Source organism: Candida dubliniensis, chromosome 2, assembly GCF_000026945.1.
Source record: "Candida dubliniensis CD36 chromosome 2, complete sequence".
Taxonomy (NCBI): Eukaryota; Fungi; Ascomycota; class Pichiomycetes; order Serinales; family Debaryomycetaceae; genus Candida; species Candida dubliniensis.
Genome location: NC_012861.1, coordinates 863886 through 890306, shown reverse-complemented (window position 1 = coordinate 890306; position 26421 = coordinate 863886). Strand labels below are relative to the sequence as shown.

The 26421-nt window shown below is 35.4% G+C and overlaps 12 protein-coding genes across 12 annotated transcripts, besides 1 other annotated feature; 5 read left to right on the top strand and 7 right to left on the bottom strand. All coding sequences in view use genetic code 12, as the record gives it.

Annotated features, from left to right (window-relative positions):
- Positions 1–373: 373 nt before the first annotated feature.
- CD36_18820 (4-aminobutyrate aminotransferase, putative) lies at positions 374–1789 on the top strand (the record flags this gene model as incomplete). Its single annotated transcript, XM_002418317.1, has 1 exon — positions 374–1789. The coding sequence occupies one exon, from the start codon at positions 374–376 to the stop codon at positions 1787–1789; it is 1416 nt and encodes a 471-aa protein (XP_002418362.1).
- Positions 1790–2260: 471 nt separating this feature from the next.
- Positions 2261–3241, top strand: CD36_18810 (mitochondrial carrier protein, putative; the record flags this gene model as incomplete). The annotated part of the gene is made up of 1 exon (XM_002418316.1): positions 2261–3241. One exon carries the CDS (start codon positions 2261–2263, stop codon positions 3239–3241), a length of 981 nt encoding a protein of 326 aa, XP_002418361.1.
- A 709-nt stretch (positions 3242–3950) lies between these two features.
- On the bottom strand, positions 3951–4808 carry CD36_18800 (conserved hypothetical protein; the record flags this gene model as incomplete). Its single annotated transcript, XM_002418315.1, has 1 exon — positions 3951–4808. The coding sequence occupies one exon, from the start codon at positions 4806–4808 to the stop codon at positions 3951–3953; it is 858 nt and encodes a 285-aa protein (XP_002418360.1).
- A 281-nt stretch (positions 4809–5089) lies between these two features.
- Positions 5090–5458, top strand: CD36_18790 (V-ATPase F subunit, putative; the record flags this gene model as incomplete). Its single annotated transcript, XM_002418314.1, has 1 exon — positions 5090–5458. One exon carries the CDS (start codon positions 5090–5092, stop codon positions 5456–5458), a length of 369 nt encoding a protein of 122 aa, XP_002418359.1.
- Positions 5459–5695: 237 nt separating this feature from the next.
- On the bottom strand, positions 5696–7363 carry CD36_18780 (chitin biosynthesis protein, putative; the record flags this gene model as incomplete). The annotated part of the gene is made up of 1 exon (XM_002418313.1): positions 5696–7363. One exon carries the CDS (start codon positions 7361–7363, stop codon positions 5696–5698), a length of 1668 nt encoding a protein of 555 aa, XP_002418358.1.
- Positions 7364–7917: 554 nt separating this feature from the next.
- On the bottom strand, positions 7918–9738 carry CD36_18770 (transcriptional regulatory protein, putative; the record flags this gene model as incomplete). Its single annotated transcript, XM_002418312.1, has 1 exon — positions 7918–9738. The coding sequence occupies one exon, from the start codon at positions 9736–9738 to the stop codon at positions 7918–7920; it is 1821 nt and encodes a 606-aa protein (XP_002418357.1).
- A 1099-nt stretch (positions 9739–10837) lies between these two features.
- Positions 10838–12193, top strand: CD36_18760 (nucleolar protein, putative; the record flags this gene model as incomplete). Its single annotated transcript, XM_002418311.1, has 1 exon — positions 10838–12193. One exon carries the CDS (start codon positions 10838–10840, stop codon positions 12191–12193), a length of 1356 nt encoding a protein of 451 aa, XP_002418356.1.
- A 92-nt stretch (positions 12194–12285) lies between these two features.
- On the bottom strand, positions 12286–15897 carry CD36_18750 (ATP-dependent DNA helicase, putative; the record flags this gene model as incomplete). Its single annotated transcript, XM_002418310.1, has 1 exon — positions 12286–15897. One exon carries the CDS (start codon positions 15895–15897, stop codon positions 12286–12288), a length of 3612 nt encoding a protein of 1203 aa, XP_002418355.1.
- A 532-nt stretch (positions 15898–16429) lies between these two features.
- Positions 16430–17431, bottom strand: CD36_18740 (conserved hypothetical protein; the record flags this gene model as incomplete). The annotated part of the gene is made up of 1 exon (XM_002418309.1): positions 16430–17431. One exon carries the CDS (start codon positions 17429–17431, stop codon positions 16430–16432), a length of 1002 nt encoding a protein of 333 aa, XP_002418354.1.
- Positions 17432–17736: 305 nt separating this feature from the next.
- CD36_18730 (conserved hypothetical protein) lies at positions 17737–19221 on the bottom strand (the record flags this gene model as incomplete). Its single annotated transcript, XM_002418308.1, has 1 exon — positions 17737–19221. One exon carries the CDS (start codon positions 19219–19221, stop codon positions 17737–17739), a length of 1485 nt encoding a protein of 494 aa, XP_002418353.1.
- A 241-nt stretch (positions 19222–19462) lies between these two features.
- Positions 19463–21391, bottom strand: CD36_18720 (conserved hypothetical protein; the record flags this gene model as incomplete). Its single annotated transcript, XM_002418307.1, has 1 exon — positions 19463–21391. The coding sequence occupies one exon, from the start codon at positions 21389–21391 to the stop codon at positions 19463–19465; it is 1929 nt and encodes a 642-aa protein (XP_002418352.1).
- Positions 21392–21837: 446 nt separating this feature from the next.
- Positions 21838–22093: a mobile genetic element.
- Positions 22094–22898: 805 nt separating this feature from the next.
- On the top strand, positions 22899–25520 carry CD36_18710 (amino-acid permease, putative; the record flags this gene model as incomplete). The annotated part of the gene is made up of 1 exon (XM_002418306.1): positions 22899–25520. The coding sequence occupies one exon, from the start codon at positions 22899–22901 to the stop codon at positions 25518–25520; it is 2622 nt and encodes an 873-aa protein (XP_002418351.1).
- Between the last annotated feature and the right edge of the window lie 901 nt (positions 25521–26421).

The following is a 26421-nucleotide window of genomic DNA, read 5'->3' as shown; positions in this document are numbered from 1 at the left end:
GAATATCAGGTCAATAAGTATGCGCTAGTTAGCCAAGCCAAGTATAACTTCTCTTTTTATTAGACATGACAGACCAAGAATTTTTGTTGGTTATCCAATCATTCAATGGGGAAAGTAACCAATTTAATATAAGAAGTTGTCTACATCGGGGAAGGCAAACCGATGACTTTTGTTTAGCGCGAATCCCACAAGCAGTAAGAGCCGCTAATAGTCACATTAATTCATTTTTCTTTTTCACTCCTGGATTCCAAATCCATTAATATAAATTGATGCCCAGTTGCCCTATAGTTTTGTTTGATTCTTAATTCTTTCTTTCTTTCTTTCCTTTTCTCTTTCTTTTTTTTAGAACTTCACCAGATATCTATATCATAAAATGTCTAGCAAATCAGTCTCTTCCCTTTACTTCCCAGAAGAACCAAAAGAACCAGTGGTTGTTGATTCACACGCTAAAAGCAATGAAATTGCTGACCGTTTAGGTAAAGTCTTTGACAACCGTGGTGTCTATTTTGTTGCAGATTATCAAAAATCAGTTGGTAACTACATTGCTGATGTCGATGGAAACGTTTACTTGGATGTTTATGCTCAAATTGCATCTATCCCATTAGGTTACAACAATCCTGCCTTAATTGAAACCGCCAAATCCGACAAGATGATCAGAGCTATTGTTGACAGACCAGCCATTGGTAATTTCCCAGGCAAAGACACCGATGAGATTGTTGCTGAAATTCTCAAAGTTGCTCCAAAAGGCCAAGATAAAGTCTGGTCTGGTTTGTCTGGTGCTGATGCCAACGAATTAGCCTTCAAAGCTGCTTTCTTTTATTACCAAGCCAAGAAGAGAGGTTACACCACACAATTTTCTGAAGAAGAGATGAAGTCAGTTATGCAAAATGAAGCTCCAGGTTCCCCAGAATTGGCTATTTTGTCATTCGAAAGAGGTTTCCACGGTAGATTGTTTGCCTCAGGCTCTACCACCTGTTCCAAACCAATACACAAATTGGATATGCCATCCTTTAAATGGCCAAAGGCTCAATTCCCATCTTACAAATACCCATTGGATAAGTATGCCGAAGAAAACAAGAAGGAGGATGAAAGATGCTTAAAGATTGTTGACGATATCATCCAAAACAACAAGATTCCTGTTGCCGCTGTGTTGGTTGAGCCAATCCAATCCGAAGGTGGTGATAACCATGCTTCTGCTGAATTTTTCCAGGGTTTAAGAGACATCACTTTAAAGCATGGTTCATTGTTGATCATGGATGAAGTTCAAACTGGTGTCGGTGCCACTGGTGTCATGTGGGCCCACGAAAGATTCAACTTGCAACCACCTCCAGATTTGGTCACTTTCTCTAAGAAATTCCAATCAGCTGGTTACTTCTTCCACGACCCAGAAATAATTCCAAACTTTGCTTACAGACAATTCAACACCTGGTGTGGTGACCCAGCTAGAATGATTTTGGCTGGTGCCATTGGACAAGAAATTCTCAAACACGATTTAGTTAAGAGAGCAGCCGAAGTTGGTGACTACTTGTTCAAAAAATTGGAACAATTGCAAGAAAAATACCCTAAATATATTAAAGACCTTAGAGGAAAGGATAGAGCTACTTTCATTGCCTGGTCTTTAGAAAGTGGTGAAGCAAGAAACAAGTTCTTGAGTGACATGAAGACTGTTGGTGTCAATATTGGTGGTTGTGCTGAAGACTCTGTTAGATTAAGACCTACTTTGGTTTTTGAAGAAAAACATGCTGATATCTTAGTTAACGCCATTGACAAATTATTAGCCAGCTACTAAGTAATTGAAATATATATATATATATATATATATATAGATATAGTCTGTATGTGATTATGTACCTAATGTGATATAATATGATAATAATTATGTATGAAATAAGGCTGGTTATTGTTCTACTGATGGTGTATTCTTATTAATTTTCTTTTTTTTTCTTCGTCTACCCCGGGATAAGACCAATTCCCCGATCTGGAGGGTGGGGCTATCGGCTCCGCAAATTTTCTTTTTTTGTTTTGTTTCTTGGTTTCCACAGTTAACAATCAAATAAGAACAAAGAGAAAAAAAAAATTTTTTTCTGATTCTCCTCCAACTATCTGTATCGAAGTATATCAACAAAATTTATTTTTGGTTTATATTTATTATCATTTTTGCTACTGTTCATCCTGAATTTTTTCTGAAAGGGGATATCATTTTGAAATATCTGGATTTGGAGTTGATAGTTGAAGTCGGCAGGCCATTTTTTAAACAATTATGGAAGAATACAAGCTACAGTCTATTCCCAAAGAATCAAATCACCTTCTATCTGACATCAAAAATTTTATAAAGATAGACTCTAATGCTTCGTTTATTGCTGGAGGTATTGCCGGTGCCGTTTCCAGGACGGTGGTATCACCCTTTGAAAGAGCAAAAATATTGTTGCAACTACAAGGACCAGGATCGCAACAAGCATACCAAGGAATGTTTCCCACAATACTAAAAATGTACCGAGAAGAAGGTTGGAAGGGATTATTCCGAGGAAATTTATTAAACTGTGTTAGAATATTCCCCTACAGTGCTGTCCAATTTGCAACTTTTGAGAAATGTAAGGACCTTATGTTGCATTACAACCCTCGAGACACACAACAACTAAATGGGTACGAAAGATTAATAGCTGGCTCTGTTGGTGGGATAGTGTCTGTTGCTGTAACATACCCGTTGGATTTAGTCAGAGCTCGTATCACTGTCCAAACCGCATCACTTAGCAAGTTAAACAAAGGTAAGATGGTTCGAGCACCTAAAGTAATGGAAACTTTAAAGGATGTTTACAAAAATGAAGGTGGGTTCTTAGGGCTATACCGAGGAATAATACCAACAACTTTGGGAGTGGCTCCTTATGTAGCTATCAATTTTGCCCTTTATGAAAAATTAAGGGAAATGATGGATAATTCGCCCCGTGACTTCTCAAATCCTATATGGAAATTATCAGCTGGTGCTGTTAGTAGTTTTATTGGAGGAGTATTAATCTATCCTTTAGACTTATTAAGAAAAAGATACCAGGTAGCAAGTATGGCAGGCGGGGAACTCGGATTTCAATACAGATCGGTTGCGCACGCTTTGCATTCAATCTTCACCACCGAGGGTTTCTTTGGAGCTTATAAAGGGTTAACAGCAAATCTATACAAGATTGTCCCTTCAATGGCTGTTAGTTGGCTATGCTATGATACATTAAAGGATTGGATAAATAGATGGTAGAATATAGTTTCTCAAACACATTAGACTATAAACAATACATATTCCTGCATATACGTTTCTCCTTCTTCTGGCCAACCAAATCTTATATTTTAAGCAAATAATTGAGAATGACATGATGAAAAAGCTCCAAACAGAAAAAAAAAAAAGAATAGAATAGAAAAATATAGAACCATTTTTTTTTAGAAAAAAACATTTAACTTTCTTTCAAAACAACTTAGTTCCAGTATTCATATATTCATTTCACAATGATACCAACTAGAATCTTACTCAACGGTGCCAAAAACGTTAAACCAAAACTCACTTACCCAGTTGAATTAACTCCATTGTTTGCTGCTGTCGGTGTTGCTCTCGTTTCAGCAACTTTTTTCACTTACAGACATTTCACTTACGATAAGGAATTAAGATTATGGAAGAACGCTGATTTGTCCGAGTTGAACAAAGTTTTGGACAAGGCCGTGGAAGAAGAAAAGAAATAAGATCATTAAATTCAACCGAATTCCAAGCCAGTTTTGTATTGTCGAGTTTTATTTGTTTTTGTTTATGTACTTACGTTTGCCTTATATCTGGATGAACTTTTGAAAATATATATTCGTGTCACATGAGAGAACATTGATTGATTTGTGTAGTACAGGAGATACAGCAATTGCGTTCATTTATAAAAAAAAAAAATGGTATTAGTAATTCTATTTACAGAGTTGAACAAGCTTTTTTAATTTATGGATGAGACTATACGCTCTTTATGCTCCTCTTCGATATTTGTGTAGTAATCAGTGACGTCGTTTATCTGATCCAAATTGTCTATCGCCCTCGAATACCCCTTTGACAGCTCCTCAGGGAACGGTACTTGGGAATCTGAATTGGCCAAGTATCTGACGGCTGATTCATGTAATTTGTACCCTTTGGAGCTCAAATCGTTGGAGACTTGATTGATGGAAGTGGGATCACACAAGAGCCTGTAAAATTTATGTACTTTACCAGGGACAAACTCGTCTTCAAATTCAAATTCTTCAACATCCTCAGCACCAATTTCCAATGCAACTTCAAACACATCATCAAAATTTTCACTGTTATCCTTTGGCAAAAAGATAACCTCCCCCATTTTATCAAACATGTACAGACATGGACTCAACGTGGCTTGAAAATAAGTCATTGCGTTCTTAACCATCAGAACTGTTCTTGCCTTGTTATCGGTGAGAGCATTAACAATAATAGCAACTCCACCTGGTCCCATGAATTCATATTGAACATTCTGAAGTTGTGCTGTGTCTGTTAATTCACCACATCCTCTTTTGATTGCTTTTTCAACAACCGTCTTCAGCACATTCAATGTTTTCGCCTTCTCCAATAATTGATCTAGTCTAGCATTACTCTCTTTTCCTCCCACACGCACACAACTCTCAATTCTTCCTGAAATCAAGGTTGCTTCTTTTGATTTTCTAGCATCATTTTTGGCCTTGTCGTGTCTAATGTTTTGCCATTTTGAATGGCCAGCAAACCTTACCGAAGTTAAATTTGTATTAATGCCACGTATCCTCGTGCTGTTTCTTGAAATTAGACTTCTAATCATTGTAATTAATCTGTGGATTTCAATGAAATATCTGAAAAATTGTAACGAAACCAAAAAAAAGAAAGGAAACCAGAAAAAAAAAAACCTTGCCTAGGACATTAACAATAGATTCGAATTCTGGTATCTTGTCAATGCGCATTAATTGAAATTGTCCAGAAAAAAAAAAAAACAACGACATAAAAGAATTAACCTCCACCACCACCAACTTTCCCTTATCATTATTGTCTGAGATCCAAACTTTCAAGACAACCATTACCTAAACACAAACTTGGAATCTCATCATGAGTGAAGCTATGGAAAAACGTAAATTAGTGGCAGCAATTGCTGATGAAGATACAGTAACGGGTTTACTTCTAGCCGGAATTGGCCAAATCTCCAACGAGCCAGGTAAAGAATCCAATTTTTTGACTGTTATACCAGGAAAGACTACAGTCGAACAAATTGAAGAAGCTTTCACCACTTTTACTTCAACTAGAGATGATATTGCTATTTTATTGATAAACCAACACTTGGCTGATTTAATTAGATTTAAAGTCGACAGTTTCTCCAATGCATTTCCTGCCATTTTAGAAATCCCATCAAAAGATCATCCTTACGATCCTGAAAAGGATTCTATTTTGAAAAAGGTAAGAAAATTATTTGGAGAATAGATGTATTAGTTTATTTGAAGTTTTTATAATTTTTTGGGGCATTTAGTTTCAATTAGCTTTCTTTATATATTTATCAATTTTGTTCGCCAACATGTCTAATGCACTTCATATTTGAAACTAAAAGTTACTATAGAAATATGTATAACTAGAACAGTTTATATTTCTTCAAAGTGTCTTGAGATTTTTTTTAAAAAAAAAACACGATGTAATACACACAGATACTTAAAGCCTAGGAGCTTATTTTTTCTTGTTGTTTTTCTTCTTCTTTTTATTCTTCTTCTTGGTAGGAGAACTAGATGCACTTCCTGCCGGTGCTGGTTCTGACGTTTCATCAGATTTCCCTTCATTATCTGCATCTCCCTCGTCTTCCTCGTCTTCATCATCTTCACCAGTTCCTTCACTTGCAGGACTATTAACATTAGCAACATCAACAGTCTCTGTTGGTTCTGTAGGAATTGGCTCGATTTCTCTTGAAACAGATTCCGTATGCTCATTGTTTTCAAGTGGGACTGTATCAAAAGCATCATCTGTAGTAGTTTTCTGTGCCTCATTATTACTATCTGGATTATTCACTTGTTCTTTAGAAATATCAATTACCTTTTCTTGTTGTTCAACTTCAATCTCTTGTTGATCATCATTGACCTGTTTCGACGTCTCATCTGATTTAGGAAGCTCTTGTTCATCTACTGAAGTTGATTCTAGTGGTACGGTTACATTTTGGTCAGCCAAGGGTTCTGCCACAACATCCTCAGTTTCAACCCCAACTGGAGTAGGTTCAACTTTGGTGTCTATTTCTTCAGCTGGTACCAGCTCAATTTTTGCAGAATCGTCTTCACCAATATCTGCTTCCTCTATGTTAGTATCTGGAGTAGTGGCATTCTCTGTAACAACTGCAGGGGTTTCCCCTATAACTACTTCTTGAGTAACAGGTTCGTCTTTGGCTTGGTACACTTCAGTTGGTTCGTCCTTGACCAATTCTTTTTTCAAATCTGTCTTTTGCGATTCCTCTTTATCAGGTACAGCTGGTGATTCATTTGGTAAACTTTGACCAGAAGAATTTCCTGCTGGCTCAGATGCCTTCTTTTGCCAATAGTTCTTTGCAAATATATCTGGTAAAACACAGTCCTTCACATAAAAGTCTCTAACACCAACTATTCTTCTCTCTCTTTCACAGGCTTTCAACCACTCTGGTCTAATGATGGGAATGTTCATATCATTTGCCTTCACATACTCAGGATTTTGTTTGTTTTCTCTAGTACAGAGGAAATGTGTCGTGTCGACTTTGACTTGCAGTTGCACTGGATATTTTGCCCCTATATTCTTCAATGTCTCTTCAATATCTTCCTTGTTGAATTGGTCATTTGGGGTGAGATCACCAAGACACACAGTAATTCCAGACAAATCAGTCATTTTATGGGTTGTTACTTCAATTTCATTTGACAAAAAAGTACCAGCAGTGGTATCCAAACGTAATTGCACTTTGAAAGATTTGTCAATTGGCAAACCAGACAATTTGGAGGTTCGATTATTTAATGGTTGTGGAATTGAACCTAATTTTTTACCATCTTTAAATAAAATAAGATTCTTCAATGTGGCGGTGCCCAAGTTTAGTTTATCCCATTCTAAAACACACGAGGTTTGAGTAACGTTTTTAATTTTCAAATTCGGCGGCTCGGGTAAGTTTGTAGCAAATGTCTGTAAAATTTCATCCTGAATCTTCGTGAACTTCTCTGCCTCTTCTTTTTCGCTATCGAAATCTTGATCGCATCTGATTTTGATTATCGAACCTGCTCTGACTCCATTTGGTAAAAGAATAGTTGGAAACTCAATTAAATGATGATCCTTGGTTAGCAAAAGTGCCAATGAAGCATCGAGTTTACCTACTGTTAGTGATACCTCAACCATTGAATTATTATTAAATAAGAGAATTAAGTAAATCTAATAAATTGATTTGACTCCAGGTATTTCACTCTTTGTTGATTCGATTAGAAATCTCTTATTTTTTTTTTTTGGTCGTTTTGTTTGTTTTTTTGAACACTTAACGAACAGCAAACAAAGTCGTGCAAAAATGGTCAACAGCCAAAAGAGTTTGGATAAAAGAGGCTCAGTATGACATCAAATGTATTATTGTGGGCCACTTTTCTCCTTGCAAAACATTAACCATATTTGATGTAAAGTAATCTGTTTACAAGATAAAAGAAGAAGAGAACTCTTACATATGGTTGGAGAAGCCCGTAATTAAACCACTAACAACATCTCTATTGAATCTTATTAATAATACAATTTAATGTTTATAGTAAGCAATGTAAAAGTTATATCGAAGATAGATACTATATAAAAGGATTAATTGTAGAAAATGTGGACAACGCAGACATTAGCTAAAATAAAGTGGAATAAACCCTGTAGACCAGTCAAAATTACCGATATTCATAATTAAACAAAATGACATTAAACAATTTCTATATGGAAATACCCATAGCACGCAAATCATTATTGATTTCTTCATCTGTGGCCTTCTTTAATAGTAATTCATTTGATTGTTCTTCCAGGATTTCCTCACTTAACGAAGAGGAAATCGCACTAGGAAACCCATGAAACTCCACTAGGCCATTCAATATTCCCAATTGTTCGTTGATATTGTTGCGCTGTTTTACTAATTCTATTAGCGTGCTCTGCTTCAGTAATTTCTTGGATACTGGCAGTTCTGCAGAACCATCAATATTTCCATTCGCTATGGAATCTTCTGCCAGTATAGCACCATTAGGTATCGAAGGAATTGCTGCAAATGTGAAATCAGGAACCAACTGATCTAGTTGGTTTCTTTCTTTATTGATTTTATACCATAGCGATGTCGTATCGGTTATCATTCCATTCTTTGTGTCCATCAAATTTCTTAAGAAATTCTGGTGTATCGAAGTTCTAGTGGCAATGGTCTCTTTATCGACACATTTTAATTTATACATCAAATTGGCATTTGCTAATCTGAGACCATCTTGATAAAACTCATTGATCCTTCCGTAAATCTTCGATAGTTCGGGGTGTGAACCATCAAGACATAGTTGCAATTCCTTTTGCAATAACGATAATTTGTCCTTGAAGAGCTTGTCACGGACTTCTGCAAATTTTGCTTCTATAGCAATCAATTCCTGAATAGCTAGATTTCTTTGTTTGTTAAGGTCAACATCATCTCGTTCCTCGTTTTCTACAGCAACTGCATCCTCCTTAATATTTTGCTCAACCTCGCTATTCGGCACCTGTTCAACCTCTGGGGCATCAGTATTGTGACCATTATCATTATCTTCACCTTCATCTTCTGGCTCTGCCTCGGCTCCATTGTCCTCAGCACTGTTCTCCTGGTCGCTTTTAAGGGAAATGAGTTCAATTTTATCCTCCCTACTGTCCAATTTGTTTTTGCTTTTATTATTTGCGTTTGTTTCAATTTCTAAAGTATCCTTTTGTTCCTCTTCTTGATTCTTATCTTCAGGATCTGGTACCTGAGGTGCTGATTTAAGCTTCTTGGTGGGTTGTTCATGTTCATTTTCCAGTGTTCGCTTAAGGGATTCGCCATTTATTGCTAACTTAGTTCCATTTGAATGAGAATTCAGATTATTGGATTCGTCTTCCTCTTCATCATCGCCAAAATCAGAATCCACATCCTTAAGTCTGGTTAGTTCTGTTAATTGGGATAAATTCTGCAAGTCAGATAATCCATTACTTTGCCCATTAGAGACATCATCATCTTGCACTGTCCCTATTTCATCCAAGAAATCCATTTTATCGGTTTCAGCTTCAGATTGGTTTTCATCTAAATCACTCAATTCTGAACTTTCATAGCTGTCCCTGTTTTTCATGTCATCTCCAATGCTAATGTTTGAATCTTTATTCACTTTCTCTTCGTGATCTAATTTCTTTAAGGTCTCGGCTTCTATTTCTCTCAAAACCTCTTGAACTGCATTCTCTGCAGCCTCGTTTCTCTCTTCACTTTTGGTATTGTTACGATTCTCATTAGTTGGTTCTCGTTCTTCTAAAAATTTTTCAATATTGTCAATAGTACTTTGGACCTCACCATCGACGTCACGTAATGATAAATCAAACGGGACTGGTGATGCAGTGATATCGCTCAACGGCGATTCTTTACCCAAAGTGATGTTTGCTGCTTGGTTTGTAGTTGAATCAAGGTCACCATCGCCATTTGAAATGGAATCATTTTTGAGTGGGGTCGGAAACAGGGGATTCTCAACCAATTCTGTATTATTGACCTCTGTTTGTGATTGACTCATTATTGGTATCTATGTATATTGTAGGTAAATAAGAATCTCAATTTTAGATGTTACTTTCTTTCAATTTGATCAGGGAATGTAATACCAATTTAAAACTTGAAATTCCTCTTTTTTAGAAAACGCTTCGGGATATATTCAGGAAATTGTCCAAAGCGATATCTTGTCAGGTTTGAATCGTTCTTTTTTCTTCGATATCAATGACGATAGTGAAATAGCTCTTTGCTAATGTTGAAGGTTGTAGTTTGGGGTGAAAATGAAAACTTAGGGGAGAAAAAAAAAAAAGCTAAACAGAATAATAAAATTAGAAAGCAATTAATACAAACTGCTAGACAATAGAAGTGATAGAAATGGAATAAATGTTGAATCGGTGGTTATTTGTAAAATAATAATAAAAAAAGCTCCTATAGGAGGTCGGAATTTGTTGATTAATGTTTTTTTTTTTTATTCAGAATAGTGTTAAAGATAGTGGGTGTGCATATTGAACAAATTTTCAACAAGTAAGGAAATTCAAGAAAACTAAACAATATCGCCAGCAATTCTGCTTTTGATTGATTAGTGAAAGCTCGGCTTACATACAGGAAACACATGCATTCCATAATGATAAAAGTCAAAAGTTTCAAACAATCAAATCTTCATATTTTGGTTTCTGGTACTTGGAAGTACTATTTGGGCAAAAGAGTTATATAAATCCCCTCCCCCTTCCCCCTACCGAAGAAATAATCTGTGGACATACCCCAAAATGTATATGGATTTGTTTTGCGGTATCAGACTAACTACATTGTGTACCAATATGGATAAACATATAGAGACCATATTTGAGTTTACATTATGTTAGTGAAACCCGGCATTTAAGAATAACATAGTTGTTAAAATGACCTTCGTGAATTATCTTATATTACGTACTATTAATCGTTTGAATCACATTTTATTATTTAATTCATTTTGTATCTCAGAAATCTTGCTCTCTCCAACAAAAAAAAAAATTCGCATCATCTCATCGCTAGAACTTCTTCTGTAGATTCTTCATCGAGCATTTTGGTAACTCTTTGATTTACTTTTACTATATCTTTAGTATCAATAATTATAATAATAAGAAGAAATGTCAAGTTTTGCTAATTTATTTGGAAAGTCTACAAAAGTAGATGAGAATATAGACCAGTTGTTTAAAAACACAAGAGATGGACCTATCTCAAAAGATGAACTTGTTAAAAAACAAAGAACAGTGATAAAGATTCCAAAGGTTACTGCTCCTACAGATCAGACTACTGGAAATGAGTCAACATCAAGCCAGTCTGCTGATGAATCAGACGAACAAGAAGGAAATGAGAGTAACGAGGACAAAGATGACGACAACAAACAAGGTGAACCTACATCTAAGAATGATGATGAAAACGAAGACTTGGAAGCACAATATTTTGACAAGTTGTTAAATGAACAAAATGGGGAAGAAGATAACTCAAATGAATCTTCTGAAAGAAAATCCTCAAAGGCTGAAAAGGAACACACCAAGGCAAAAGTTGCAACTACTGTTGATTTAAAAGAAAAGGAATTGGAAAAAGCCGATAGAACTGTGTTTGTTGGAAATGTTCCGGCAGACGTTATCACATCAAAAATTATCGCAAAAAATTTCAAAAATTTGTTTAAACATTATGGAAAGATTGATTCTATTAGATACAGATCCATTTCTTTTGATGAAAATTTACCCAGGAAGGTTGCATTTGCAAAGAAGAACTTACATAAATCAAGAGATTCTGTAAATGCCTATATTGTATACAAAGAAAAGCCTGCATCAATTGCGGCTAAAGAATTGAATGCCGCTGTGTTTGAAGACCATCATCTTCGAGTTGATCATGTTTCACATCCAGCACCCAAAGACAACAAAAGAACTATTTTTGTTGGAAATTTGGATTTCGAAGAAAAAGAAGAAACTTTGTGGAAATATTTCAATAGTAAGTTCGATGAAGATGTGGAATCTGTAAGAATTATTCGTGATTCCAAGACTAATTTGGGGAAAGGTTTTGCATTGGTACAGTTCAAGGACACTTTATCCGTTAATAAAGCATTATTATTAAACGACAAACCATTGGAATCTGGGGCACTGAAGAAAGGCCGTAAGTTGAGAATTTCAAGGGCCAAATCGAATGCTAAACCTTCGTTAATGTCACCCAATCATTTTGATAATCAAAAAAAGAAGTTTGCAGCTGGTAAATCTCAACAGAAATTAACTGATAATCAGAAAACAAAAATAGGAAGAGCTCAATCAACATTAGGTAAAGCTGATAGATCCACTGTGGGTAAATCCAAGAGAATTATCTTAGAAGGTCAAAGAGCCACCAAAGGAGAAGCTATAAAAGGAATAAAAGGATCAAAGAAAGGCAAAAAAGTGAAGAAACCAAGAATTAGAGAGAGATCAACAAAGTTTAAAGAAGAAAGGAAATCAATGAATAAGGTATAGTTATATACGTGTTGTTCTTAATCAAGGCATACTAAAAGGAGTTTGGCTTTGTGTAATCTAGCAATTGAACTACTTCATTACAAGAGAAACCTCTATAAATCAATATCTATATCCAATCCAAGTAAATTTTGTAATTCTTCCTTGTTATATATTTTTCTTTGCTCATTTTTGTTGAGATCTGTAATTGCATCTTTTGATTCACTTGTGCTGTTGCAAATTTGTACCAGTACATTTTGTGAGCTATCGTCTTCTTTCAGTCTAATATCTTCGACATCGAGAGAAGACAAAGACTCATTTTGATTTGCCAGCGTTTCAATTAAAAATGACTCAGGACTATTACCTTGGTTTTTTGGAATAACCTTGTTTTTAGTTTCCAACTGTATACTTTCTTTAGGAATAGCCAGCAAAGTTCCTCCATCTTGACCCGTTTTCATTCCATGCACTATTTCTCCGTTCTCATAATTACCACCATCATCAATAGAAAAAACTGTACTCTTTGTCTTCTTCTTTGGTTTCATTGTCGACTGCGTTGTCTCAATAGGTGATACTATTTCTTCTGGATCAGAGTCATCAAACAATGTTCGTTTTAGTGTGACTTTATTCTTTCGAATTTTAAGCTGCTTTTTTGCACTTGCTTGTGTTGTTTTTTGATTAGCGGCTTTATCTCCTATTCCAATTGGATTCTCTTGAACATTGGAATTTAGAGGTGTGGTAATTTCATTCTCTGGGTTTTTATTGCCACCACTGGCTTTCGGGGGTAATCCTTCACGGCAACACAAATGGCGACATTTCTGTTTATCTTTACAAACATGATTGCACTCGTAGTTTCCATTTGCTAAAACTTTGCGGGTCTTGATTTCATTTGCAGTCGGCTTTGACACCTCCAGTTTTGGATTCTCGCCTCTTGTCTCATTGCGTAATTCAATAACCTTGGACTCGTCTTGATTCTTGGTTTTCAAATTAAATAAGTCATCCTCATCCAGTTCACTAAACTCAAAATCGTCGGTATTGTTTGCAAAATCCTTGATTGTGGACTCGCTCAAATGTGTATAGATTGACATACTTGTATTGGTTTTGACACTGGCTATGGTATCAGCAGATGCTTGACAGCGTATAACCTCGTTTAAATCTTTAGTGGGATATGATAATTCAAATGTTTTTAATCCAGAAGTTTTGAACTTGCTCACTGGTATTCTCCTGAAATCCAATAAATGACCATTCGAAGTATCTGTAATCAAATGAATGTATACTAATTTATTCTTCCACACAGATGTTGTCAGTGCATTTACAACGTCAATTGATATATTCAATGTTATCTCCACTGAAGTTCTGTCTTCTGCTAGCTCTTCATTTTCAAACTCAATATTCAACTGCAAGTTTGGCAACGACGCAATATTTCTCTTAATTTTGTTTCCAGCTCCAGTTTTTAAACCAAGAAAGTACTCAATTTGACTACTAGTTAACGCTTTAGCATCATTAAGGGATAAAATATTATGTGTACAAAACTTCTTAACACTTGCTGGTCCAATCCCATCTAGTTGTCGAAGCTCATTTGGTGAATCCTCCCAACATTTCCCATTTACACATCTTAATAAGTAACTCAGACTATGTAGTGACTTTGCATCTTGCTTCTCAATAAAAACATCCAATAAAGCCATCATAATCCGATATATATGTTTGAATACGTAGAATTTATCTCCCAAAAAGCTTGAATGTAGCTTTAATGCTCCATTGTATGCAGGAAAATCTAGCCCTCCTAGTTCAAACTGAATGATTAATTTTATTTTATCTTTCTTTCCAAGATCTTTCAGTTTTGACGGATACCTAAGGATAGGAGAACCATTTATTTCTTTATATAGTCTTTTTTCTTGATGTTTTAGGTTCAAATCTGCAAATTCTGATGATTCACATATCAAACAAAGTGTTTCGTATACAGATAATTGACCCTGAGAATGAATTAAATTTTTCATCGTATTGAAAGTTATGTAATGCATAACCATGGAATAGCCATATGCCGTTATTTTGCAATTATTTTGTTCGTCCATGGTAACCAAGTTTTCTTGAGCTAGAGCTTTACACTGTTGAAAACAAAACGACGTTAACGTATCTTCAGGATCACGAGTCTTTGGTATTTGAAGGGCATAATATCCTGGATTTGCCAAAAATCTAACGTACAAGTACGTCGATTTCAACCACGCTAGGGAATCATCAATGTTTTTTATCACCCCAACAGAGATTTCAGCCGCTAAGTGCTCTCGAAAGTTCATATGAAGACTGCTTTCAATTTTTTCAGTCCCTTCAATGATCCTTTCGTATCGATGTTTCCATTTGCTAGAAGTCATAATTACTGCAACACCATCACTTTCAAACTGTGGTCTACCAGCTCTCCCAACCATTTGCAAAATATCTGTTTCCGAGTATTCTTGAAAACTGCTCTCCACCCAACATTTTGTCCCCTTTATAACAACCAAATATGCTGGAAGGTTAATTCCAACCGCCAACGTCGACGTACAACAAAGTATTTTTAAACGACTATTCAAGAATGCAGTTTCAATCTGTTTTCTATCGCCAAAAGTTAACCCTGCATGGTGGAATGCTATCCCCCTAGTTGTATAGTTCATGGCATCTCGATCCTTCAATTTGATATCTGTTCTAGATGCCTCTGGCAAGTTATTGAATAAGAATTTGGCGGTAGCTTGGCAACTGTTTCTAGTCGAGCAAAAAATTAGTACAGACTTGTCGTTCGAGTGACGGTTTATCACTTCAAGCAATTTAGTATTCAAAAAAATATCAAACTGAAAGTCATTTTCACTAGTAGACTTGTACCCATACACAATCTTTGACAATTTCACAGGACGAAACTCCTCTCCAAAACACATAGTTTCTGCTGGAAGTGTAGACTCGTCGTGTAATCTAATCCATTTTGATATATCAATGGCATTTGCAACTGTGGCTGAAATGGCCAATATTCTCAATCCTATACATATTCGCTTCATTCTTGTCATAACAACTTCTAAAGTGGATCCCCTCAGCTCCTTAAGAATGTGAATTTCGTCAACAAGCAATAGTTTGATCAATCCAAATAACCTTGAGTAGTCTTTCCATTTTCTTGTTATCATGTCCCATTTTTCAGGGGTGGAGACTATAATATTTGACTTTCGTACATTCTCAGCCTCTTTAAAAGTTGTATCGCCCGTTAAAATTCCAACTGTGATGTTAAGTAACGAAAACTTTTTTGTCCAGTCATTTAACCTTTCACTACACAAAGCTTTGGTTGGTGCCAAATAAAGAACTTTGAAATTGGGTTCAAACTCTTGTCCTATCTCTCTTAATATTGCCAACTCAAAAAGAACCGTCTTTCCTGAACCCGTAGGAGAGCTAATAACACAATTGTTCGATGTGTTGTAAATTGAACTAAATGCTTTTGATTGCATCTTGTTGAATTGTTTGAACGGGAAAACAGATCTTTGACTATAAGGGAGCACGTCTGTAGCAAGTAATAAAGAGGATGGGTTTTCAGGCTGGCATCTAGTTAACTCTGATGAATTGTTTTGCAGTTTGTTTGATTGCTGAAAATTGGTATTTGTAGTTATGGAACTTTTGGTTTTGCTGTTTGCATCAGGGGAATAGTTGAATATATCCGAATCTTCAGGTATTACATGGGAGGTTATCTTTTTTGATGATTCTAAATGGGTACCAGTCATTTCTAAACTTTTATAACTTTTATCAAACGTCTTACCAGCGAAAAACTTCTGGTTATGAACTGGCCGTTCTAGCTGTTCGGAAATGATTTCAGGTACCTTCTGTGGTTTATCAGGAGCAGTATACTCAGCATTGGATTGTTCTAAAACAGGTTAGTAACTTTAGAAAGGTTGAAGTAAATTATCCCTAATGTGAATAAATACCTTGATCAAAACCCTCTTCTGCTTGAAGAAAGCGTTGTAGACTGCTTAAAAATGACATTTATTGGTTGTTGTAATTAAACAGATGAAATATGAGACTTTTTGCAACAAAAGTAGGATAGATCGATACGAATATAAATGTGCGAGAAAAATAAACAATAAGCGAAGGGGAAAACTGAAAGCTCCTCAGAAAACTGCAATCCTTAGCGAACTAGGAAAACAACAAAAAACCAAAGGTAAATAAATAAACAACTCAATGGAGTCCTCAAGAATAATTGTATAAACTGTGCTACTCTTGTTCTTGCGTGGAATATATATTGTAATAAACATATTCTTAAACAGATCCTCTATCTAGTTCAGTATGATAGTCATCGTCTTCATATTCACTCGGTTCGCGAATGACCAAAGGTGCAAAGTCCTTTTTAGCTTCCTTGGTAACATTTCTACGTTTGGTGTTGTAAAATATAATTAGTCCCAGGAATAAAGATACCAATAATGTAATCAACCCCCATCGTGATAAGTACCATCTTAAACTTTCTATCTCTGATTTGATATCTGAATTCAATTCTGTAGTGATCTTATGGTTTGCCTCTTGAATTCGAAGAAATAATTTTTTCGAGTTTAATGTGTTTTCTGACTTGCTTTCATTTATCGCCACCTGAGAATCGTTTTTCAATTTTAAATAATCATTATTCAATTCGTCGTTAATAACATTAAAGTCTCTTTCCAAAATATTTATTAATGCAATTAGTTCATTGATGTGTTGGTCTCTCGACCTAGTTATATCAACTCGTATTTCCTGTTGTGCACTTTCGAATAAATACTGCTCGTTCTCTAACTCGAAATTCTGGGCGTATACAGTAGATAGTTTAGTCAATTTGGAGTTTAATTGATGAACCAATAAAGATATAATTTGATCTGATTGTTCTGGAGTGAATCCTGCTTCACGTAACTGCTTGTACATTGAATAAGTGTCAATATAAGGATCCAAATTTCCAAATATTTCTGTCAAAAATTCATCTTTGCTGACTCCTTCTGGGAGAACTTTTTCCGAACCCAATATATCTGAATCACCATCCGCCTTTTCTTCTTCCTTGCCATTAGTATCCTTGTTGTTGTTTCCATTCGTCTGCTGTGACAGAGTGTCTTTGAACGTCTTGTCGTTATTTAAAGACGGCACAGCCTGAAATTTAGGTGGGCATGATGAAAACTTTCGTATGAATGAAGAGTGTGTAAATAAAGATTGAAACATTCTCTTTGTATAAAATGGTGTGACATGCAATGAAGGAGTTACGGAGGGTATGTTTCCAGTTCTAATTAGGCACAGTCTTATCATGAAATCAATAGGTGATCTTGGTTCTTAAATGGAGGGGGGGGGGGGGGGTATCTATATTTGTTAGGAGACTATACTTGACTTCTCTGTAGATTTTTTTGTTTTTTTTTGGTAAAAAATCCAACTCAATCTCATTTCTTTTACGTGTACAACGCTGATAAAAAATAACTCGTACGTAAAACTAACAAAAAAAAACTACAATTCCTAGCGAACATTCTTATACAAACAAACTAGCAACACAAAATTAACGACCCACACATACAGAATCTCAACGAAAACTTTAACACATGCGCTTTTATGTTTCCATTTTATGCCAAACTCTTTGCTATTAATGATTGCGGACTAGGCACACGAGAAATTCTATTTGTAATGGCATTTTGTTTTAATGTTGAAGTACTGATTTTCTTAAATATTTTAGCAATATCTTGAGATGGTGGGATCATATTAGGATGTTCCTCTTCTTCTTGTTCACGTACTTCCTCTAAAAGCTTAAAAGGAAACTCCAAAGCATAATGATACATGGCACGCGAGAAAAAAGGATACCCAAACTTTATGTGAGAAAAGTATAAAACCGATTTCACTTTGGTTTCGGTGTTGGGATCTATGCACGTATAGCCACATAATCGAGTTACCTGATGCCCCTCATTAGAGGGTGCAAAAATAAGTTCTGGTGAGGTTGGTATCTCTTCAGTGAAAACAGGATCATCGGGCCCAAGATTATTCTCAATAATTTTAGCGGACAATACTCTGTAATTGGCGGTTTTAACCCGATGATCGCACAATGTTACCACCAATTTTTTGTGATCTTCATATGCACTTAATATATCATCAACAGTCACATCTGTATTGATATTGGGTATATTGGAATCCTCATCATTGACAACATAAGTAGCCTTAGTGTATTTGTCTAATAGTACAATTTGAGGTAGAACTTTTCTAAACTGTTTCAACTCTGATGGGTCACAAGTGTTGGCCAAAGCCACTAATTCTACCAAAATTGAATTCTTTATTGAGTCAATAAAGCTGCTGTCGCCGTCCCAACACGCTCCCAACTTCTCATATATTGATATTTCAGTTATTGTTGGTACCAAACAACACCAGGTGATAAACCTGCCAATCTCTCGCAAAACTCGAACTCTTTCGGCTGCCATATGAGATTTGCATTGGGTAAAATATTCATTTCTAATGGCAATCACATATTGGACTTCCTTCTTTTCAGGGATTCTGATTTTTCTATCGGCGTCCAAATAGGGTTGGGGAATTTCTGGTGGTGACTGGAACATCGGCTGATTAACTTGTAAAACCAATGCTACCGATTTTGGTGTATTCAATTTGGGAATATACTCTCTGCATCTGGACAATCCTATTGGTGTCCCGGTTCTTGGATTAAAAACCTTCCAGAATAACCAAGGAATGTATAGCAACGTTTCCCAGTAGAAAATTGATTCATCAATAATTGTCTGATAATAGTGCTTCACTGGATCTCGCTTGTGGCTGGATATTTTATAGTTCAAATCAAACAATACAATGGACATTAATTCCCAAGAATTGATTATAAACGTGTGGATATCCAATAAACGCATATAAGTAAAAATTGTGAAATTCAAGGTTACCCTTAAAACATGAACAACAAACAAATCCCAAGTTGTGTATTCGTCTTTAGCAGAATCTAACCCACTCATAAACCTGGTTTCCGAAGTGATTCCAAGACTAGTTGCAGGCAAACCTTTGAATTCATTTCCAGGTGAAAATTTGGAGTAAGGGTAATGACGTGTATACTTTTTCGCAAACATTCTTACTAGTAATTGCCCATAAAAGTCGAAATGGGATTGAAGAACAAGTTATCTAGGCGGTGTTGCAAAAAAGTGAGAAAATCGAAAAACAACATTTCTAATAGAGTACAGCTTTCGGTTTTTTTTTTTTTTTCGTTCTTTTCAAAAAAAAGCAAACAATGTATTTTACAATCTCTCTATATATAACAAAAAGTAGCTGAAAATTACAAATCTAAGAATATTTAATAAATATCAATTATAACTATTCCATTATGGCATCTTCAACTTCCTTAAGAGAAGGAATTGAAACTGTATTATCACTTTCTTCTGTAATACTACTATCGTCATCTTGAAGAGGTTCAATGCCAATTGACATACAATTACCATCATCCACAGTCTTATTCTCATTAGGAATTATTAATTCCAATTCATCTTCACCAATGAATCTGGCTTTAATCTTGTTGAATTTAATCACTTTATCAAATTGGAAATGTTTTTCAAAATGGACCTCTTGGTTTTTATATTGTTTAGCTAATTCTTCTTCGTCTTCCTGAATCTCTTCATCGTCATCACTGGAGCTTTCTTCGGAATCATCACTAGATTGATTATCGCCTTCACTCTCAACACCTTCCCATTTATCAGCATCAAAATCGTCATCAGATTCTTCATTATAATTCTCTTCTTGAGCTTTTAAATCGGCCAAAATTTCTGCAATTCTTTCTTTTCTAGATGCTTTAGCGGACTTTGCATCTTGTTTTATTTGTTCGAGAAAAGTATCTTCGTCTCCACTGAGTTCTTCACTATCTTCTTCGTCTTCGTCTTCTTCATTAGCACTTGCAAAATCGTCGTCTTCTTCAGAATCCTCCTCAGGCTGTTCTTTCTCTAATTCTGCTAAAATGGCTGCCAATTTTGCACGCTTATTCTTATCTTTTTCTTTGAGCTCTTCAACAAAAGAGTCAGCATCGCTATCATCTTCCGACACATCATTATCATCTTCTTCGCTCACTTCTTCAACTTCTTCATCAATTTCTGCATCGTTTAAATTCAATTTCCCTTTGATGACCAATTCGTTTTCGTTTTTCAAAAAATCAATCTTCAACTCATCTTTGACTAATGAAGGAAATCTGACGTTCAACTTGTAAGTGTTGGCATCAATCTCTTCCAATTTATAGTCCAGACTATTTTTTAAATCCTCTGTCAAATCAATTACTTGAAACTCATCCTCACTATCGTCTGCAAGCAATTTTGTATCACCAGTAGTTTCATTTTCGGATTCTTCTCCAAGATCATCGTAAAACACAACATCTTCATCCTCAATGTTTTCTGGTAAAACTAGACTTTTATATATAGTGATTCCTTCATCTTCAGAATTTTCTTCATCTTCGGTATCAACTTCAAAATATTCTGGTTCAGACCCTAATTCAGAACCTTCATCATCAGAAGTAAGTTCATCAGAACTAACTAATTCTTCTTCAAATTCTCTTCTAATAAGTTCTAATAATAAGTCTTCTTTCAATTCTTGTTCAACATCAGATTCTTCTGATTCAACACCACTTTCATCACTAGAGTCAGATTCACTCAATGAATCGACTTCTAAATCGCTTTCACTGCTACTATCAGAATCACTTGAACTTAATCCATCATTCTCGTCATAATATTCAACGATCTCATTGTTTAAGTCATGAACTCTTCCATTAGCTTCTAATTCATCCAAGATAGCTTCTTCCAAGACATCATTGTCAATGATAAATTCATTGCCATCAGAGTCAACATAAGCAATCTCGACATCATCAGCATCAGCACCATCCTCGTTGTAGAAATAAATTGGTAATTCTTCTTTAGCATCGTCATCATCACTGGAATCTTCTTCATAATATTCAACTGGTTGCTCATCGCTATCATAGTAAATATCTTCATCCTCGTCTTCATCGTCTTCCTCATCATCATCATAATACACAACTGGTTCTTGTTCATATTCTTCATTGTGGAGTATTTCGTCTTCATCCTCAGTTGGATCAATTTCACTATCAGGTTCTTCAACATAAACATATTTTGAAGGTTGTTGGTGGTAATATCTTCTGTAGCCTCTTCTATCACGACCAGAAGCCTTTCGTGGTTCACTTCTATGAGTTCTATTAGATCTGAAACCTTTTGTATCGTATCTTCTTCTGTAGCTTGGTCTGAATCTCATTATTGTTTTAATATCTTCAATGAAATATAAAAGTTGGATTTCTACAATCTAAAAAAATAAGGCAAAAAAAAAATAGAATTTGGTGGAGGGCTTGATACTCCCCTTTTATGTGGAACCCACGCCAATTTTTTTTTTGCATTTCTGTGGAAAAATTTCTAGACGCGATGCTGCGGCTTTTTCCTATTTTGTCTTGCCACCAAGCAAATAAACTGTGAAACGAAGGTTCTCGAAGTGTGAGATGAGCCGAAGCAAGGCAAGGCAAGGTTCTAGATACATTCAAAAAAGGTGAAAGAGACGGCAAGATTAACTATATTCATTACATTGAAACCAATTATAACAAATGTATTTGCTATACTGTTCTCTGTTCAGAGATGTTACTTCTCTTACAAGTGAAGAATTTCTATCATCTCATAAAGCTTATATTTCCTTTCGCCACAATTTGACGATGTTATAAATTAAAACCTGCGATATTTTATATGCAGACGGTTTGTAATTTCAAGTCAGAGAGTTCGACGAATCCTCTACCTATTTCAACTTCAACATTTGTATACTTTTCATATGACTTTTATTCCTAACAATCAACGCTTTACATTTTATTATTTATTGGTCAATATCGATAATAAGCTACCGATCTATAGAATGTTAGTGCACCTATTACTATCACTTATAAATACTATATACAAAAGCCTAGGAAATACTACAAAAAAACATTTGTTGCCGATGGCCCTACCCTCACACAAACAAAAATTTCTTTTTTGCTTTGTTTTCTCCGGGTAAAGAAGAAGAAGGAGAAAAATTTTTCACAAATTGAACGTTAGCACACGCACTTTTTTTTTACTATAAATACTAGGCATTCCCCTAGTCTCCCTTTTTCTGAAAACCAAATCTCTTTGCCTTTTGGCTTAGATCCAGTGTAGTATCTGTTCTTTTCAGTGTAACAACTGAAATGTCATCATTGATGACTTTACATTTATGTTACAATTTATTTATTTTTGGATATTGGGTAGATTGATTCATTAAAGTGAGCTTGCTCACAGTCTTTCTACATAGTGTCGTTGCCACTGTACTTTTATTTTGGCTTCTGACGCAAATTATTTTTTTTTCATCCTTTTATTTTTTAAGTTTGTATCTTGATTAGTATATGGAGATACTAGTTCAGGGTATTAATGTAAAAGATATAAAGGGTGTGCTGTTTAGGTTGGTTGTTGTCGATTGTTTTACATACTTGTCATTGATATGTATTATAGACCATTCGTAATGAGTTTTCCTTGTTAGTTGATTTTTTTTTTTTTAGTGCGAGAAATAATAATAACATGACCTTTTTGATAAGTAACATTAATATCGATAACTCCATGTTATAAAACCTCACCTTTACACAATAATTCACATACTCACTAGTGATCTTCTTTTAGAAATAAATTTTTGCAAGTACATAATATAGAAATTTCAAAATTATCCATTTTCTGATCTTGGTATACGTTAAATTTCCGACACACTTATCTTAAAGATGACCGACCCAGAAGGGTCAGAAAGTGATTCAAGCTCATCATTGATTCATGAAAATATACTTTTCCCCAGTCTAGGCAATGGAAGAAACAAAAACCACAGAAATAAACTGGCAAAACTAAGAGATGACGTTTGTCTGTTAGATTCAGACTCAAATTCAGTTAATCATTTAAGAAACACATTCATAGCACAAGAGCGCCAACTTCCTTCAGCAGATGACTATGCTTTGGAAGAAGTTGACTTGTCTGATGTTCTGCCGTTGAATAGTCGACGTCATTTGGTATCACCTTTTTCAACTTCAAGTAGTGACAACGTTTCGCTAGATAGTTCAATAATGAACAAAATTGCATCAAGTATATCGAAAAATGGCGATGACGTGGTCGAGCAAACAGGGAAGTTTAAATATTTGCGACTATATGAAAAATGGAGAAAGGCAAAGAGTTTAGATCAAAGATCCATGAATTCAGCTGATTTTGGGCTGAATGGTCAAGATATACCACTACAAACAATGGGTTCTCGAGCGTCTTCTGTTTTTAATTTATCTCAACTAGATGATTTCACCAGATATGTTAAAGAAACATCTTTGAATGACAGGATATTTCATGATTTACAAAAGAGACTACCGCACAAACAAGGGGATCAACTGGGTGAAGAAAGTTTACAAAATTATTTGGATGTTGTTGATGAGAAAGATTTGGCCGACAAGTTTTATCCTACACAAGAAGAGGAAGAGGAACAAGGAGATCGAAACAAAAGAAGACTATTCTCCAAAAGAAGCAAGAAGAAATCTTTAGGAATGTCCATGGAGTCACGGACGGGAACAAGTGATGTTTTAGATTCATCCTCGAGTTCAGATGTTGTCAGTGATGACCCCCGTTTTCTTCAACGTAAGTTGTCGGTTAGACATTTACAAATGATTTCTTTTGGAGGCACCATTGGTGTTGGGTTGTTTTTGAATTCAGGAAAAGCAATTGCCATGGCTGGAGGGTTTGGTGCCCTGTTGGCGTTTACCATAGTGGGGACACTAGTTTTATGTACAATAATGTCATTTTGTGAAATGGTTACTTTTGTTTCAGTTATTGATGGTGTTTCAGGGCTTTCGTCACGATTTATAGATGATGCATTTGGGTTTGCTGCTGGATGGCTATACTTTTTAAGTTTTTCTACCGGGGTGGCAGGAGAAATAGTCGCTGGTGTTATTATGTTGTCGTATTATCCCCATTTGAGTACAGCAACAAGTACTGCATCCACGGCTGGGTTTGTTACCCTATTTCTTGTTTTGATTTTGGGAAGTAACTTGGTACATATTCAATTTTTTGGTGAGTTGGAGTACATGTCGAGTCTAGTGAAAATGATTTGGGCAATTATTATGATGATTGTAATGATAGTTTTAAATCGAGGTGGATTTCCCAATACCCCAGTGTTGGGGTTCAAATACTGGCAATACCTGAAATCTGATTTTGCAAACAATATAATCTTTGGCTTATTCCGACCAGCATTTAATCTTCATGATGATGGTACGAGTGCTCCCAGTGAAGGTATTGGTGGCGATAAAGGTAGGTTTATGTCATTGTTGACAGCGATTTTGGTAGTATGCTACGCATATAGTGGAACAGAAATTGTTTGCATTGCTGCATGTGAAGCCAAGAATCCCAGAAAGGCATTGCCATCAGCAACGAGAAGGGTGTTTTGGAGAATCATTATATTCTACGTTTTATCAGCATTTTTGGTGTCCCTTAATGTCTATGCTGGTGATCCACGGCTATTACGATATTTCCTGGGTAAAACTGGAATCGACCCTTCTGAGTATGCCACCAATCCAGCTGTTATTCAGGCCGGTGGTGAACATTGTTCGATTGACTATAAGGTCGTTGCTGGGTATGGCAGTGGTGCCCAAAGTCCATGGATAGTGGCACTACAAAGCTCTAGCTTGTGTCAATTTAGTTCCATAACAAACGCATTTTTGGTATTCTTTGCTGTTAGTTGTGGGAATGCTCAATTATACGTCAGTTCGAGGACTGCCTATTCTTTGGCACTACAGGGGAAGGCACCAAAATTACTCACATACTGTAATAGATTTGGAATACCTTACAATGCGGTATTATTTGCAGGATCCTTTGGATTGTTGGCATTTGCTTGCGTCAATGAATCGGCAACCGTGGTTTTCCAAAATCTCACCAGTTTAATTGCATCATCAGGCATTTTTGTGTGGTTTACAATGTGTCTAACGTTTGTTAGATTCTATTACGGATTGAAAAGAAGGCCTGACATTTTGGATAGAAATGATAAATCATATCCCTATAAATCACCTTTCCAACCATATTCTGCTATTGTTGGGTGTATAGGAACATTATTTATTCTTTTTTCTATGGGGTTTGTGGTGTTTTTGAAAGGTGAGTGGAACACAATGTTTTTCTTTTCAAGTTATGGGTCAATAATGATATTTACAGTTCTTTACGTTGGTTACAGATTCATTAGAGGCACATCGGTGCCCAGTTTGGATAAATTGGACTTTGATTCTGGGCGCACCGAGATGGACAGATACATATGGGATGGAGGGCGAAGTTACAATAAGAGAAATGTCAAAGAAGTTGCGCATAAACTAGTGTCGTTTCTTGCATGAGGCGACTATGCATAATTACTTAATTTTTTCACTTAGTTTCATTTTCATTTCATTTCTTGGACATGATGTAGAGATTTTTAATGCCTTGTCAGTTTTTATAGGGGGGCATATATAATGAACGATTAATAGAGATTAGACTGGAATGTTAAAAAAACAGCATAAGTAACATTTCTTTTTATTTTTATTCTTTCCTTTTCTCAAGTTCTTGGATCAGTTGTAATTGTAATTCCAATTCCAATTCCCCAGTATTTAATTGAATTGAAGATTGCGAGAAACTACATTCTCTTTTTGAAACAGGGGGAGAGACAAGACCCATCAAATTATTGTCTTGTGTCTGAGTAATAAAAAGTGGGCAAATGTTTGGATGCAAAATAGTTAAAATCAAAAAAGCATTTCATTAGAATACAGCCTAGCTTTATTGAATCGGGAATTGTGGTTATAAAGAGGGAAATACAAGAAATTCTATTTTTCTGTTAGTTGCTCCTTCAAGGCGTTAATGGAATTTATTTAATGATTTGATGATTTTGATTTAGTTTATCGTCAAAATTGTGGGAAGGTTTTATTCATTTTTGTGTAATTATTTTTGACTTGACGAAAATTCCCTTCTGTCCATATACAAGAAGAAAGAGAGAGAGACAAAAAAAAAAAGAAAGAATGAAATTAGTTAAAATTCTTCATCCTTTATTTGTTGTATACAAGACTATAGTTAATAACAGTATTGTAGAATGATGGTCCTATTGTATTTGTAATGTGTATTGTCTTTCATTCTTTTCTACTTAATTGTTATCTTACTACATGAAAAAGAACAGAAACTTCATTCATTCGACTATACTTGCCAGTTGAGAATTATCACTTGGGATTTTATAATTTTTTTTTTCCTTATATTTCATTTCATTTCCCC